The sequence below is a fragment of the Lampris incognitus genome, chromosome 1 (assembly GCF_029633865.1).
Source record: "Lampris incognitus isolate fLamInc1 chromosome 1, fLamInc1.hap2, whole genome shotgun sequence".
Lineage (NCBI taxonomy): Eukaryota > Metazoa > Chordata > Actinopteri > Lampriformes > Lampridae > Lampris > Lampris incognitus.
Genome location: NC_079211.1, coordinates 111426604 through 111440598, shown reverse-complemented (window position 1 = coordinate 111440598; position 13995 = coordinate 111426604). Strand labels below are relative to the sequence as shown.

Genomic DNA, 13995 nt, shown 5'->3' with positions numbered 1-13995 from the left:
AAGTCTTCAGACCAGCTGAATTACATGATAAATGCCTGTTCATTCTGAAGCTCCCTGTCCTTCATCCAGGGTCCTGAGGGTCTGTCAGGTGACAGAGGACCGACAGGGTTGCCGGGATCAGAAGTAAGACTCATACTTTCTTACTCCAAAAGCAGACAAAACCGCATGAAAAATAGGGCTGTACAACGCGTTACACAGATTTAAGAATAGTTGCAATGCTGTGATTGTGATCCCAAATCCTCTGTAAATAGTACACATGGTTATTGTAACTCTAGTTAATGGTCACGGTAATTTGCATATGAAACCGATCGTTGGTTTTGGTCGTTATGTCACTGTATTGTCTATAAGGGTGGGATACCTGCAGTCAGTTGAGACTGAAGGGCCCAGACACAGCAAACCGACTAGCGGCGACGAAGGCCAACTGTTGCGTCGCCTCACGTCGCCTGCCATCTGCGCCAAAAAGTAGCACTTGAACACTGCAGAGACTGTAGCTGAAGGCCCTGATTCGCTAGCTTAGCACTGATTCACTAAGCTGAACAGTCAATCAGAGTGATCTCTCTCACCGACGAACTGCGCCGATTCAGCATGCAGGATTGACTGAAAAGCTGCCGACAGGGGTCCAACTAGTGCCGATGGTGCGGGATACACCGCAAAAACTAGGGTGACAGACGCTCACCCATGGCCTGACATTGGCCGACGGTTGGTCGGCCTGGTGTGTCAGGGCCTGAAGAGGTCACTTAGATGAGTGAGGAAACGTTTCTCTAAAGGTTGTGTCCAGATGAACTGAGATTTAAGAGTGATGATCTTGATTCCCTAGGCCTCAAACGGGAAATTTGAAATGAGACAAATCTTAATCTTTTTTAAAAAAAATTTAAATCAAACAAATTCTACCAGCTTAAAACAAAACCGATATTAATCACATGCAGCTGAACTGGCTATTTATTCCTCGCCATATCAGAATTTAACTCCTTGTAAGTGTAACTCCACATAATGGCAGGCAATTCCGGTTATTATTCAGTTATTATTTCATCTGTCAGGGGACTGCAGGTGAGATGGGACCCCAAGGGATTGCTGGCCCTCCAGGACTACTGGTCAGTGATGCCTGCTATTGTATCAGGACGTACACTAGCACACAAACTTTTACTTACAAATTATGTGTGTTTGTCCTTTCTAAACGTCTTGACATGAAGTGCCCTTGTATTCTCTAGGGGCCAAAAGGTGGACCTGGGCCCGAGGGAAGAAAAGGACAAAAAGGTCAAAAGGTCAGATTATTCTTCTGTTCATCTATTTGTCTAACTATCCCTCATAAATATTTTCTGATTACCAACATGGGAATCGCAAGTTCGAATCCCCGTGTTACCCTCGGTTTGGTCGGGCGCCCCTAAAGACACAATTGGCCGTGTCTGCGGGCAGGAAGCCGGATGTGGGTATGTGTCCTGGTCGCTGCACTAGCGCCTCCTCTGGTCCGTCGGGGCGCCTGTTCGGGGGGGAGGGGGAACTGGGGGGAATAGCGTGATTCTTCCATGCGCTATGTCCCCCTGGCAAAACTCCTCACTGTCAGGTGAAAAGAAGCGGCTGGCGACTCCACATGTATGGGAGGAGGCATGTGGTAGTCTGCAGCCCTCCCCAGATCGGCAGAGGGGGTGGGGCAAGCGACCGGCACGGCTCGGAAGAGTGGGGTAATTGGCCAAGTTTCTGACCCAACTGAAAACCTCATCTCCAAAAATTAACTCTATTTCACTTCAGGGAGTTTAAGAATGTGCAGTTAAAGCCCAGATAATGGATTTTGTGTAGTTTTCATACCACAAATTAATGCTCAGCACATAAATTGTAACCCTAAATTCAAGTAGAAAAGACCCCAGCTGAAATTTGGATTGAGTCTTTCACGACACCAGAAACACACCTCTCATTCTGATGAGAAATAAGTCGGATCGGTCTGTACCTCACGTTTCAGGGCGAGGCCGGTCAAAGTGGAGGTCTGGGCAGAGAGGGAGGAACTGGACAGAAGGTAGGAACACAACATGCACTTCTCAGCTGAATAGGAGCTTGATGTGATGCTAACATCTGATTTTGTCCCCATGTAAAGGGGAAGAGAGGAAAAGCTGGAAATGGAGGCTTCAGAGGACATCGAGGGGAAAAGGTCAGTTTGGGCTGATGATGTCATAAGGTGGCGTGGTTCTGAACAGCCATTACATGCCACGATGCTAATGTCTCTCAGCTCTTACAATCCTTTTTATATGAGAAGGATATCACAGCAGCCCTTATGTGATTTTTGTTTCCTGACCTGCAGGGGGGAAAGGGACCGATTGGTCCATTTGGTCCTCCAGGAAGACAAGGTGCTTATGTAAGTTATGTTTAGCCATTCATATCATCGCAGTTTTAGAAATATCGTGTTCTGTGTGTCCGGGCAGCGTAGCGGTCTATTCTGTTGCCTACCAACACGGAGATTGCCGGTTTGAATCCCCGTGTTACCTTGGTTGGGTGTCCCTGCAGACACAATTGGCCGTGTCTGCGGGTGGGAAGCCGGATATGGGTATGTATCCTGGTCGCCGCACTAGCGCCTCCTCTGGTCAGTCGGGGCGCCTGCTCGGGGGGGAGGGGGGACTGGGGGGAATAGCATGATTCTTCCACGCGCTGCATCCCCCTGGTGAAACTCCTCACTGTCAGGTGAAAAGAAGTGGCTGGTGACTCCACATGTATCGGAGGAGGCATGTGGTAGTCTGCAGCCCTCCCCGGATCGGCAGAGGGGGTGGAGCAGAGACCGGGACGACTCGGAAGAGTTGGGTAATTGGCCAAGTACAACTGGGGAGAAAAGGGGGGGGGGTCCAAAAAAAAGAAAAGAAATGTATTCTCTTGTCTGTCAGGAGAAGAAGAGATAAAACTCATCATGTCTTCTCCATTACAATCTCTCTTGAAAGGGTGCTGCCGGCCTACGTGGCGAAAAAGGTGAAATGGGCGGAGCGGGCTCGCAGGTACGTTTTGAGACCGATTCCACTCCAGCTTGATTTCACAGACAAGAAGACATTTCACAGAGTAACCTTCCTCTGTGCCACTTTGCAGGGGGACGCTGGAACGCTTGGACCACCGGGGCCTCGTGGTGGACAGGGCTTTAAGGTAACACACTCGCATCTGATTTGCAGCACAGCTCAGACCCACGTGTCTCCGGGTTTATTGAGTTTATCCTCAGGTCAACTCTGCATTCGCCGGTGGACACAGTGGCGTGACACTCTGACAGATGCTGAATCGGTCTAACCTCTCACTCTTTCAGGGGGAACAAGGCCCGACTGGGGGTACGGAAAGAACTGGACCAAAGGGAGAGCAGGTGAACTAACAGCTTGCAAGAGAGCGTCCATTTTATCTGTCCTCTATAGTGCTGTTCAGTCTGTTCCTCCAAGTTGTTATTCAAAATAAGATTTAAAGGGGTTCACGGTGGTGTAGCGGTCTAAGCATCGGCTTTGTGTCGATGCAGTTGCCCACTGGGGACCGGGGTTCGCGCCTCGGTCTCGTCAGATCCGACTATGGCCGGACTCGATGAAGCAGCAATAATTGGCAACACTGTCTTCGGGAGGGGGGCGGAGTCGGCTTGTGTTCGTCACATGAATGCGTCTCTGTGTGTGTCGGAAAAAGCAGTGGTTCGGCCTGGAGTCGCCTTGTCACGAAAGTGGCGAGGCGTCTCCTTCGAGACTGCCGGCTGGAGAGATGCAGTTGGCGAACGCATGCAGTACGAGGGTGGGTGTTTGAATTAAAATAGGGATCGATTGGCCACTAAATTGGGAGAAATTAGAAATAAATTTAAAAAAAACTTGTTTCACATATGAAAATTATTTGGTTAATAGTAGTTATATGAATCATGGCATTCGTTTGCTGTATCCCCTTTAGGGTGATATTGGTCCAACTGGGAGACGAGGTACTCCAGGCCTACCCGGGCTTCCTGTAAGTCGTCTGTGCAGAATATCATCATCCATTTTATTACTTCACTACAGCTGTCGCTGACATCAGCATCACTCTAACGTCATGTTTTTTCTCTTTATTGCCAGGGTTTGTTTGGGCAGAAGGTAAGCTTGTAAAGCCTGAGTGTGTGTGCATGATGTGGCGCTTGTTTGACTGGAAGCACCGTTTCCTCATTTGCAAATCAAATGCTGTTGGTGATAACCAGGGCCTAAAAGGATTTCCTGGACCGCCAGGCCATGTTGGAGAGAAGGGCTTACCTGTGAGTGCACATGTCCACTTATTGAACTCTAGACTTGACAATGCAAGTTTTTACTACAAATATACATTTGAATTACATTAACCACACTCACCTTAAAATCATTTCCTTGTGTATTCAGTTCAGTATTTTCAGTTTAGTGTTTAGTTAAAAGACAATGGTGGGACGTCCAGGTGGTGCGGCGGTCTATTCCGTTGCCTGCCAACATGGGGATCGGCGGTTTGAATCCCCGTGTTACCTCCGCCTTGGTCAGGTGTCCCTACAGACACAATTGGCTGTGTCTGCGGGTGGGAAACCGGATGTCCCTGCACTTGCGCGGTCGGTCAGGGCACCTCTCCGGGGGGGAGGGGGAACTGGGGGGAATAGCGTGATCCTCCCACGCGCTACGTCCCCCTGGTGAAACTCCTCACTGTCGGGTGAAAAGAAGCGGCTGGTGACTCCACATGTATGGGAGGAGACATGTGGTAGTCTGCAGCCCTCCCCAGATCGGCAGAGTGGGTGGAGCAGTGACTGGGATGGCTCAGAAGAGTGGGGTAATTGGCTGGATACGATGGGGGAGAAAAAAAGGGGGGGAAATCCAACAAAACAAAAAAACAATGGCGAAAAAAATTGCCACAGGTTTAACATAGTTTCGCTCGTAGTTGGTGTCAAGAATGTCTTGGAAACAAGTAAAGTCTTTAGATAAGGCAGATAGATACTTTGTTTCAACATAATGTGGCTTAAATTAATGTGATACTGAAAATACCTTTGGAACAAGGGAAATGAGGGAAATTGTAGCAAGTTGTGGCTATTTAGATACAACAAGGTATGAAATGAATAAACTGTCTTACCAAGATAAAACATTTTTGGCAGGGTCCTCCTGGACAACCTGGGCCACCAGGACCATCGCTGAACCTTACACTGTCTCAGCTGAAGGTAAGTATTTCAAGGTGTGTTCATGAGACCACCCCGCCAGGGTGACAACAGCCCTAAAATGAGATAAGTGAGCTTGTGACTGAAAGTCTCGTCTGTTCACAACCAAGCAGGGACAAAGTGGCTAGATGAAAATGAATGAGTAGCCACCTCCCTCTCTTGACAACTGCTATATAAGGTTGCCTTTGAGCCAGGCAGTGCTGCTTACTACTTCGTGACCAGCAGTGAAAGACTCAGGTTGTCTGTGTAGCTCCCAATTACAAATATGTGCAACTGTGTGAATGTGAAGTAGAGTGTTATTGTAAAAGAGCTTGCATGAATTGTTGATGCTTTCTGGATAAATAAAAGGTTAAAAAATCTTTTACTATGTTAAGGGTGTCCATCATCAGCCATATGCCCTGTCTTTTTGTACTTAACCAAGACACTGGAGCTGATCCCTCTCTCTCACTTCAAATATGTTACTTGCCTTGAATGTGAACATTATGGGTGGTAGAGGATGGCCCAGTGGTAGAGAGCCAGCCCCAAACGCCCCTGGTTCGAATCTCAGCTGATAGAAACAGAATGCCTAATGGGAAAAAAAAGTAGGCAGCGTCCACAATTCTGAGGTGTGTCCATTTTGGGAACCTCAGCATTGCATCTCTGCTCTTCGCAGATGATGAGCTTCTGTTGGCTTCAAATGAACACAACCTCCAGCGCACACTGGGATGGTTTGCAGCTGAGTGTGAAATGGCCAGGATGAGAGTCGGCACCTTCAAGTCTGAGGCCATGGTTCTCTACCGCAAAATGGTGGATTCCTCCCTCCGGGTTGGGGATGAGTTGTTGCTTCAAGTGAAGGAGTTCGAGTATCTTGAGGTCTTGTTCACGAGTGAGGGTAGGATGGAGCGGGAGATTGACAGGCAGATTGGTGCAGTATCAGCAGTAATGCAGACATTGTACTGGACCGTTGTGGTGAAGAGGGAGCTGAGCCGGAAGGCAAAGCTCTCAATTTACCAGTCAATCTTCGTTCCAACCCTCACCTATGGTGATGAGCTTTGGGTAGTGACTGAAAGGGTGAGATCACAGATACAAGCGGCTGAAATGAGTTTCCTCCGTAGGGTGTCTGGGCTCAGCCTTAGAGATAGGGTGAGGAGCTCGGACATGCGGAGGGAGCTCGGAGTAGAGCCGCTGCTCCTTTGCGTCGAAAGGAGCCAGTTGAGGTAGTTCGGGCATCTGATCAGGATGCCTCCTGGGCACCTTCCTTTGGAGGTTTTCTGGGCACGTCCAACTGGGAGGAGACCCCGGGGTAGACCCAGAACTCGCTGGAGGGACTACATGTCCAGTCTGGCCTGGGAACACCTTCGGATCCCCCAGGAGGAGCTGGAGGGCATTGCTGGGGAGAGGGATGTCTGGAGTGCCCTACTTAGCTAACTGCCACCGTGACCCGACCCCAGAAAAGCGGCTGATGATGAGATGAAATGCATCCACAAGGACAGTGGATGCTGTAGATGGGGTACAGCCTAGGCTTGGATGGTATCTATTTTTTAATACCTTCATACCTTCCTGACATATCACTTGGCTCTATGGTATATGACGGTATTTGCGTTAAAAAAAAAAGTAAAATCTGAGCTGCTGGTGGTAGAAGTCATTGTAGCATGTGTGACATTGTCTAGCCTACAATGCTGTGTTTGTAATATACAATTAGTCTACTTAGACCGGTCTTGCTTGGTTTAAATACTTATGGCCCATAGAATAATGAATAAATAGGAAATAAGAGCTTTTCTTATAGATTCGGCATTCCTTGCTGGAGGACCCTATGACACTTGTTGCAGCATGGTGGACACCAACACATCAGTGTGCTGAATGGAGATGATGTGCAGGGGGTGGCAGCAGCAGAGTGGCAGTTGAATAAAATCATATGGCTAATAAACTGATTTCATAGTTGGAAGAAGTCATCTTAAAATGAAGTTATATGTGGTGATATTTTTAGGGTTCCACATCTAGTCATATTTAATTGATTAGCTAGGAGACCTATAGAGCAGAAATGACCAGCCAGTTGTTTCTTTTCTACCTACAAATAATTCTTCAGTTGGCTAAGTTCCCTGTTAAAATAAATTAATTTCATTTTATATCGTTATTTTCCATGGCGGCACAGTGGCGCAGTGGTTAGCGCAGTCGCCTCACAGCAAGAAGGTTCTGGATTCCAGCCCCAGGGTAGTCCAACCTTGGGGGTCGTCCTCTGTGTGGAGTTTGCATGTTCTCCCTGTGTCTGTGTGGGTTTCCGCCGGGTGCTCCGGTTTCCTCCCACAGTCCAAAGACATGTAGGTCAGGTGAATCGGCCATACTAAATTGTCCCTAGGTATGAGTGTGTGTGTGTATGTGTGTGTGTGTGTGTGTGTGTGTGTGTGTGTGTGTGTGTGTGTGTGTGTGTGTGTGTGTGTGTGTGTGTGTGTGTGTGTGTGTGTGTGTGTGTGTGTGTGTGTGTGGGCCCTGTGATGGACTGGCAGCCTGTCCAGGGTGTCTCCCCGCCTGCCGCTCAATGACTGCTGGGATAGGCTCCAGCGTCCCGTGACTCCAATTGGGATAAGCGGCTTGGATGATGGATGGATAGATTTTTATTTTCCAGCAATAAAAAACAGTTGCAAATTCTATGTTTCAGATGACTTTATTCACATACACAATGTTGTTCACACATGTTCTCCAAGGAGAATGAAAATTAAACGACCAGAATGGACACCGTTATGGACAAGCCTGTAGCATGTTCAGCTGGTCTTAAACTAAATAAGTAGACCTGATAGGCCTACTGGCAGTTTGCATATAGCTCCATTAAGGTACAAATGGCAAATCGAATGAATATATAATTTAGGCTAAGCCCAGGCCTACTAAACACACGTGTGACTATTTTGGCTGAACAAAAAAAAAGATGGAAAAATAGGCCCCGCCCATACAAATTAAAAGCTGAATAAGTTAATCAAAATTTTAATCCTTAGTGTACAAGTAGGGCTACGGCTGGTTTGTATCCTAATATGAGAAAGCAAATCAACGGCACATCATGTGGTTTGGCACATCTAACACGGTAGGGTCTTTGCCAAGAAGACGAGCATATTTACTTTGTCTGGCTGCAGTTGGGAGCGTTGTGGGGTCACCGTGGGGCTGCAGTTGGGAGCGTTGTGGAGTCACTGTGGGGCTGCAGTTGGGAGCGTTGTAGGGTCACCGTGGGGCTGCAGTTGGAAGTGTTGTGGGGTCACTGTGGGGCTGCAGTTGGGCACATTGTGGGGTCACCGTGGGGCTGCAGTTTGGGGCGTTGTGGGGCCACCATGGGGCTGCAGTTGGGAGCGTTGTGGTGTCACTGTGGGGCTGCAGGTTGGGGCATTGTGGAGCCACCGTGGGGCTGCAGTTGGGAGTGTTGTGGGGTCACCGTGGGGCTGCAGTTGGAAGCGTTGTGGGGTCACCATGGGGCTGCAGTTGGGAGCGTTGTGGGGTCATTGTGTCCCCTGCTGTGCTGAATATTTGCTCAGATGCTGCACTTCAGCACATATGCAGAGGTATTTGCGGGCCACCCTGGACAACAACGGTAAATGTGTTCATTTAATTTCCATCACTGAAGCGGGTTTTCCTCCTCTATCTATGGTGTCCTCCTGCATATACACAACCACTGTGTGTGCTCGCGCCACTGTGGTGATGGAGGGTCTTGTCAAAGCTGCTCCCCCTATCAGTTTAATAGAAGAAGAGCATCTGTATTTTTGATGGTATTAAAAGTCATACCTTCGGGATTTCTGAATACCCTGTTATACCGTTATACTTTGATACCACCCAAGCCTGGCACAGCCATACCTACATTTACACGAGATGCCGTTGTACAAGGCATTGAGATTCAAAAGGTTATTTCAGGGGCACCACGGTGCTAGAAAAACTGCACTATGAATTAATCGCATTTATTCATCCTTCATTCATGCATACAGTTCTCCTTTGAAAGCTTCACTTTGTTCTCTGTCTAATATTGAAGGATGTCATGTACCTATCAGACAAGCCCAATTTTGTCTTGGTCCGGACCCTTTTGGACTTCCTCCGCAGAGACCTCCGATGGTTCCTCGATCCACCGGATGGCACCAAGGAGCACCCGGCCAGCACATGCCTGGAGCTGTGGCTAGCACATCCCGACTACTCCAATGGTGAGAGCCTGCTTTGGATTGTTGACTATTACTTGCACATGGAATTAGACCCCTGATTCTCGGTCAGTTTTAACCTCAATAGAAATGATAGATACGACCATTAGTGTCTCTTCTGTATCAAACTTTGACGTAGACCAGTTTCTCATGAAAACAAATTATTTTCCAGGAAATTATTATATTGACCCTAACCAGGGTAGCCCTGCCGATGCAATTCTGGCTTACTGTGACTTCACAGCAGAGCCCAAAACCTGTTTGACTCCACTCCAACCTCAGGTAAAGGACCGAGAATATTACTGATATCTGTTGATAACAAAAAAAATTCATAACTTAATAGCACACGAATAATATCAAACTGCAGGTTGCTGTAAAGCCTTGGCTGAGAGATTCCAGCACCAACATTTCATTCCATTGGTTGAGTACATTTGACGAGGGCTTCCAGGTGAGTTTCTGATCCAAACTGGGCTCTCCCTCTTAGATTAAATTCACAGATAAAATGATTTCTTTCTCTGACTCTACTTACCCTCCGACCCTCACGCCCAACCCCTAGTTTGAGTATCCTGGAGCGAACGTGGTACAGATGAGGTTCCTGAGATTGAACAGCAGGTTCTCCACCCAGAACGTCACATACTCCTGCCACTCGGGGAGCAGGCAGGGCCTCAGAGAGAGGGAAGTCAAGTTCCTGGCTGATAGCAGGAGGCAAAGTTACCTGGGAGCTTTACGAGACTGCGTGGTGAGTCACGGTGATGGAGCTGATGAACGCGGTTATCATAGTGATGATGCTTTCTTAGATGGCACCCGGTTCCTAACAAGAAGGGCTATGCATGTGATGCAGAAATGATACACTTTATGTCGAGCATGATGGGCCTCATTCCACAGCAGATCCTTTTCTAAAGTGGGCATTAAAACATCTTGTGGCATTCACCAGTTTTCTTTTAGATCTGATTCGTTTAGCATTGTAATCTAAATTTAAGTGCGGCGTAGACCCGTCGTATGCAAATACACACAACAGTTCCACCGAAAACAGAGAAGTCCATGAATCATTTAACTTTTAACTGACAGAAAAACTAGTTTTTATATTGCAGAACACTAGAAAATATATGTAGGCCTAAAATTTTTTTTAAAATCTAGCCTATTAACACTGCATAGATAAATAAATATGTGAAATATAGCCTATAGAATGAATTGAAACCAGGGCTACACGTCGGTTTAGCACTGTCGTCTCACAGCACGAGGGTTCTGGGTTTGAGTCCAGTCCATCCGTGTGGCATTTACATGTTCTCCCCGTGTTTGCTTGGCTTTCCTTCCACAGTCCAAAGATGTGTGTTAGGTGAATTGGAGTCTCTACATTGTCCATAGGTGTGAATGGTGTATGAGTGTGTGTCTGTCCTGTGATGGACTGGTGACCTGTCCAGGGTGTCTCCCTGACATCTGTCCCCTGCTGAGATAGACCCCCAGTCCCCCAGAACTCTAAATTGGATTAAGCTGGTATGGGTGGATGGATGGATGGATGGATGGATGGATGGATGGATGGATTGAAACCAATAAGACCTCACTCTGGATAATAATTATTTTCCTATTTGTCACTTCTCAAAAACTACTTTGTACAACTATCAGAGTATTTGCTAGTGCAGATGAAAATAGGAAGAATAAAGGTAAAACAAATGTGTCTAATACTGACAAAACTCCTGCACACTATGCTCTTGCATAACTGGAGCTGGTGAGACTATTAATATTCCTGTATGAAAGCCTTCTGTTGAAGGTTTTTAATCCCTTTATGTCAGTTCTAAGAGCAGCACTTCCATTTCTGAACGTGTGACATTCTTCTTTTCACACCTATTTACAGCAGCATGACATACTGTAAAAAGGCAGCACATGATCTGCATCCACTAATAGATTTTTGGGGGGGGGGGGTTTATTTAGTTTTTTGCACAGCACACTCTGTAGCTGCTGTCCTCATATAGTCTTTTTGAGGTTTTACCTTGCTAATTGATGGTTCACCGGCACGCATATGTAACTTAAGAATAAATGGCATTCAGCATTCAACACAGGTGTGAACAAATGTGGATAGCTAGAGGGGCTATATGTAAGAATTGGCCAACTGTCGAATTCATACTCCAAACAAATAGGGGGCAGCATATTGCCAGAAAGTTGGGGTGAAATGCACAGTCCCTACCAAAGGGACATCGGCCAAGAGGTTTCCTATGGGAATTTAGAGTGCGAAGAACAGAACTACGCTTTTGCCACAAGGATTTCTAACTCACTGTGGCTTGCACAACTTTGCATGCATATACACAAAACTACTACTACTACTACTACTACTACTACTACTTTCGGCTGCTCCCATTAGGGGTCACCACAGTGGCTCATCCGTTTCCATCTCTTCCTGTCCTCTGCATCTTCCTCTGTCACACCAGCCACCTGCATGTCCTTCCTCACCACATCCATAAACCTCCTCTTTGGCCTTCCTCTTTTCCTCTTCCCTGGCAGCTCCATATTCAGCATCCTTCTCCCAATATACCCAGCATCTCTCCTCCACACAATCTTGCCTCTCTTGCTTTGTCTCCAAACCGTCCAACCTGAGCTGTCCCTCTAATATACTCATTCCTAACCCTGTCCTGCTTCATCACTCCCAATGAAAATCTTAGCATCTTCAACTCTGCCACCTCCAGCTCCACCTCCTGTCTTTTCATCAGTGCCACTGTCTCCAAACCATACCACATAGCTGGTCTCGCAACCATCTTGTAAACCTTCCCTTTATAACGCTTGCTGGTACCCTTCTGTCACAAATCACTCCTAACACTCTTCTCCACCCACTCCACCCTGCCTGCACTCTCTTCTTCACCTCTCTTCTGCACTCCCCATTACTTTGGACAGTTGACCCCAAGTACTTAAACTCCTACGCCTTCATCACCTCTACTGCTTGCATCTTCGCCATTCCACTGTCCTCCCTCTCACTCATGTATAGGTATTCCGTCTTGCTCCTACTGACTTTCATTCCTCTTCTCTCCAGTGCATACCTCCACCTCTCCAGGCTCTCCTCAACCTGCACCCTACTCTCACTACAGATCACAATGTCATCCGCGAACATCATAGTCCACGGAGACTCCTGCCTGATCTCGTCCGTCAACCTGTCCATCACCTTTGCAAACAAGAAAGGGCTTAAAGCTGATCCTTGATGTAATCCCACCTCCACCTTGAACCCATCTGTCATTCCTACCGCCCACTTCACCATTGTCACCCTGATCTCATACATATCCTGCGCCACTCCTACATACAATACCACACCTCCTCTTTCGGCACCCTGTCATATACTTTCTCAAAATCCACAAAGACACAATGTAACTCCTTCTGGCCTTCTCTGTACTTCTCCATCAACATTCTCAAAGCAAACATCACATCTGTGGTGCTCTTTTGTGGCATGAAACCATACTGCTGCTCGCTAATCATCACCTTTCCTCTTAACCTAGCTTCTATTACTCTTTCCCATATCTTCATACTGTGGCTGATCAACTTTATACCTCTGTAGTTGCTACAGTTCTGCACATCACCCTTATTCTTGAAAATCGGTACCAGTATGCTTCTTCTCCACTCCTCAGGCATCCTCTCACTTTCCAAGATTATGTTAAACAATCTAGTTAAAAACTCCACTGCCATCTCTCCTAAACATCTCCATGCCTCCACAGGTATGTCATCTGGACCAACTGCCCTTCCAGCCCTCATCCTCTTCATAGCTGCCCTCACTTCTTCTAATTCACCACACTTCCAGATTCACTATCCCCACATCATCCTGCCTTCTCTTTCTCTCTCTCTCTCTCTCTCTCTCTCTCTCTCTCTCTCTCTCTCTCTCTCTCTCGCTCTCTCTCTCGCTCTCTCTCTCTCTCTCTCTCTCTCTCTCTCTCTCTCTCTCTCTCTCTCTCTCTCTCTCTCTCTCTCTCTCTCTCTCTCATTTTCTTCATTCATCAGCCCCTCAAAATACTCCTTCCACCTTCTCAACACACTATCCTTGCTTGTGAGCACATTTCCATCTCTATCCTTGATCGTCCTAACCTGCTGCACATCCTTCCCAGCTCGGTCCCTCTGTCTAGCCAGTCAGTGCAAGCCTTTTCTTTTGCCTTCGTCACCTTTCTCCTCACTTTACACCACATCTCCTTGTACTCCTGTCTACTTTCTTCATCTCTGATTATCCCACTTCTTCATTGCCAACTTCTTCCTCTGTATAGTTTGCTGTACTTACTCATTCCACCAAGTCTCCTTGTCTTCCTTCCTCTGCCCAGATGACACACCAAGTACCTTCCTAGCTGTCTCCCTCACTATTTCTGCAGTGGTTTCCCAACCACGTGGCAGTTCGTCACTACCACCCAGTGCCTGTCTTAACTCCTCCCTGAACTCCACACAACAGTCCTCTTTCTTCAACTTCCACCGTTTGATCCTTGGTTTCTGCCTTCACTCTCTTCCTCTTCTTGGTCTCCAAAGTCATCCTACAGACCACCATCCGATGCTGCCTAGCTACGTTCTCCCCTTTTACCACCTTGCAGTCTCCAATCCCTTTCAGATTGCACGTCCTGCATAAGATATTGTCTACCTGTGTGCACCTTCCTCCACTCTTATATGTCATATTGTGTTCCTCCCTCGTCTTGAAACATGTATTCATCACAGCCATTCCCATCCTTTTCGCAAAATCCACCACCATCTGTTCTTACACATTCCTCTCCTTGACCCCATACCTGC

General features: G+C 47.2%; 1 protein-coding gene across 1 annotated transcript in view; it reads left to right on the top strand.

Moving 5' to 3' along the window:
• Positions 1-13995, top strand: part of si:dkey-61l1.4 (collagen alpha-1(II) chain) — a 72760-nt gene that overhangs the window by 57235 nt on the left and 1530 nt on the right. The window contains exons 37-51 of the mRNA XM_056278936.1: positions 70-123; positions 1209-1262; positions 2087-2140; positions 2291-2344; positions 2919-2972; positions 3061-3114; positions 3269-3290; positions 3880-3933; positions 4038-4055; positions 4157-4210; positions 5060-5122; positions 9102-9267; positions 9434-9540; positions 9626-9706; positions 9815-9997. Of these exons, the coding sequence (XP_056134911.1) occupies positions 70-123; positions 1209-1262; positions 2087-2140; positions 2291-2344; positions 2919-2972; positions 3061-3114; positions 3269-3290; positions 3880-3933; positions 4038-4055; positions 4157-4210; positions 5060-5122; positions 9102-9267; positions 9434-9540; positions 9626-9706; positions 9815-9997 (1072 nt within the window). The remainder of the gene's footprint in view (positions 1-69; positions 124-1208; positions 1263-2086; positions 2141-2290; positions 2345-2918; positions 2973-3060; positions 3115-3268; positions 3291-3879; positions 3934-4037; positions 4056-4156; positions 4211-5059; positions 5123-9101; positions 9268-9433; positions 9541-9625; positions 9707-9814; positions 9998-13995) is intronic.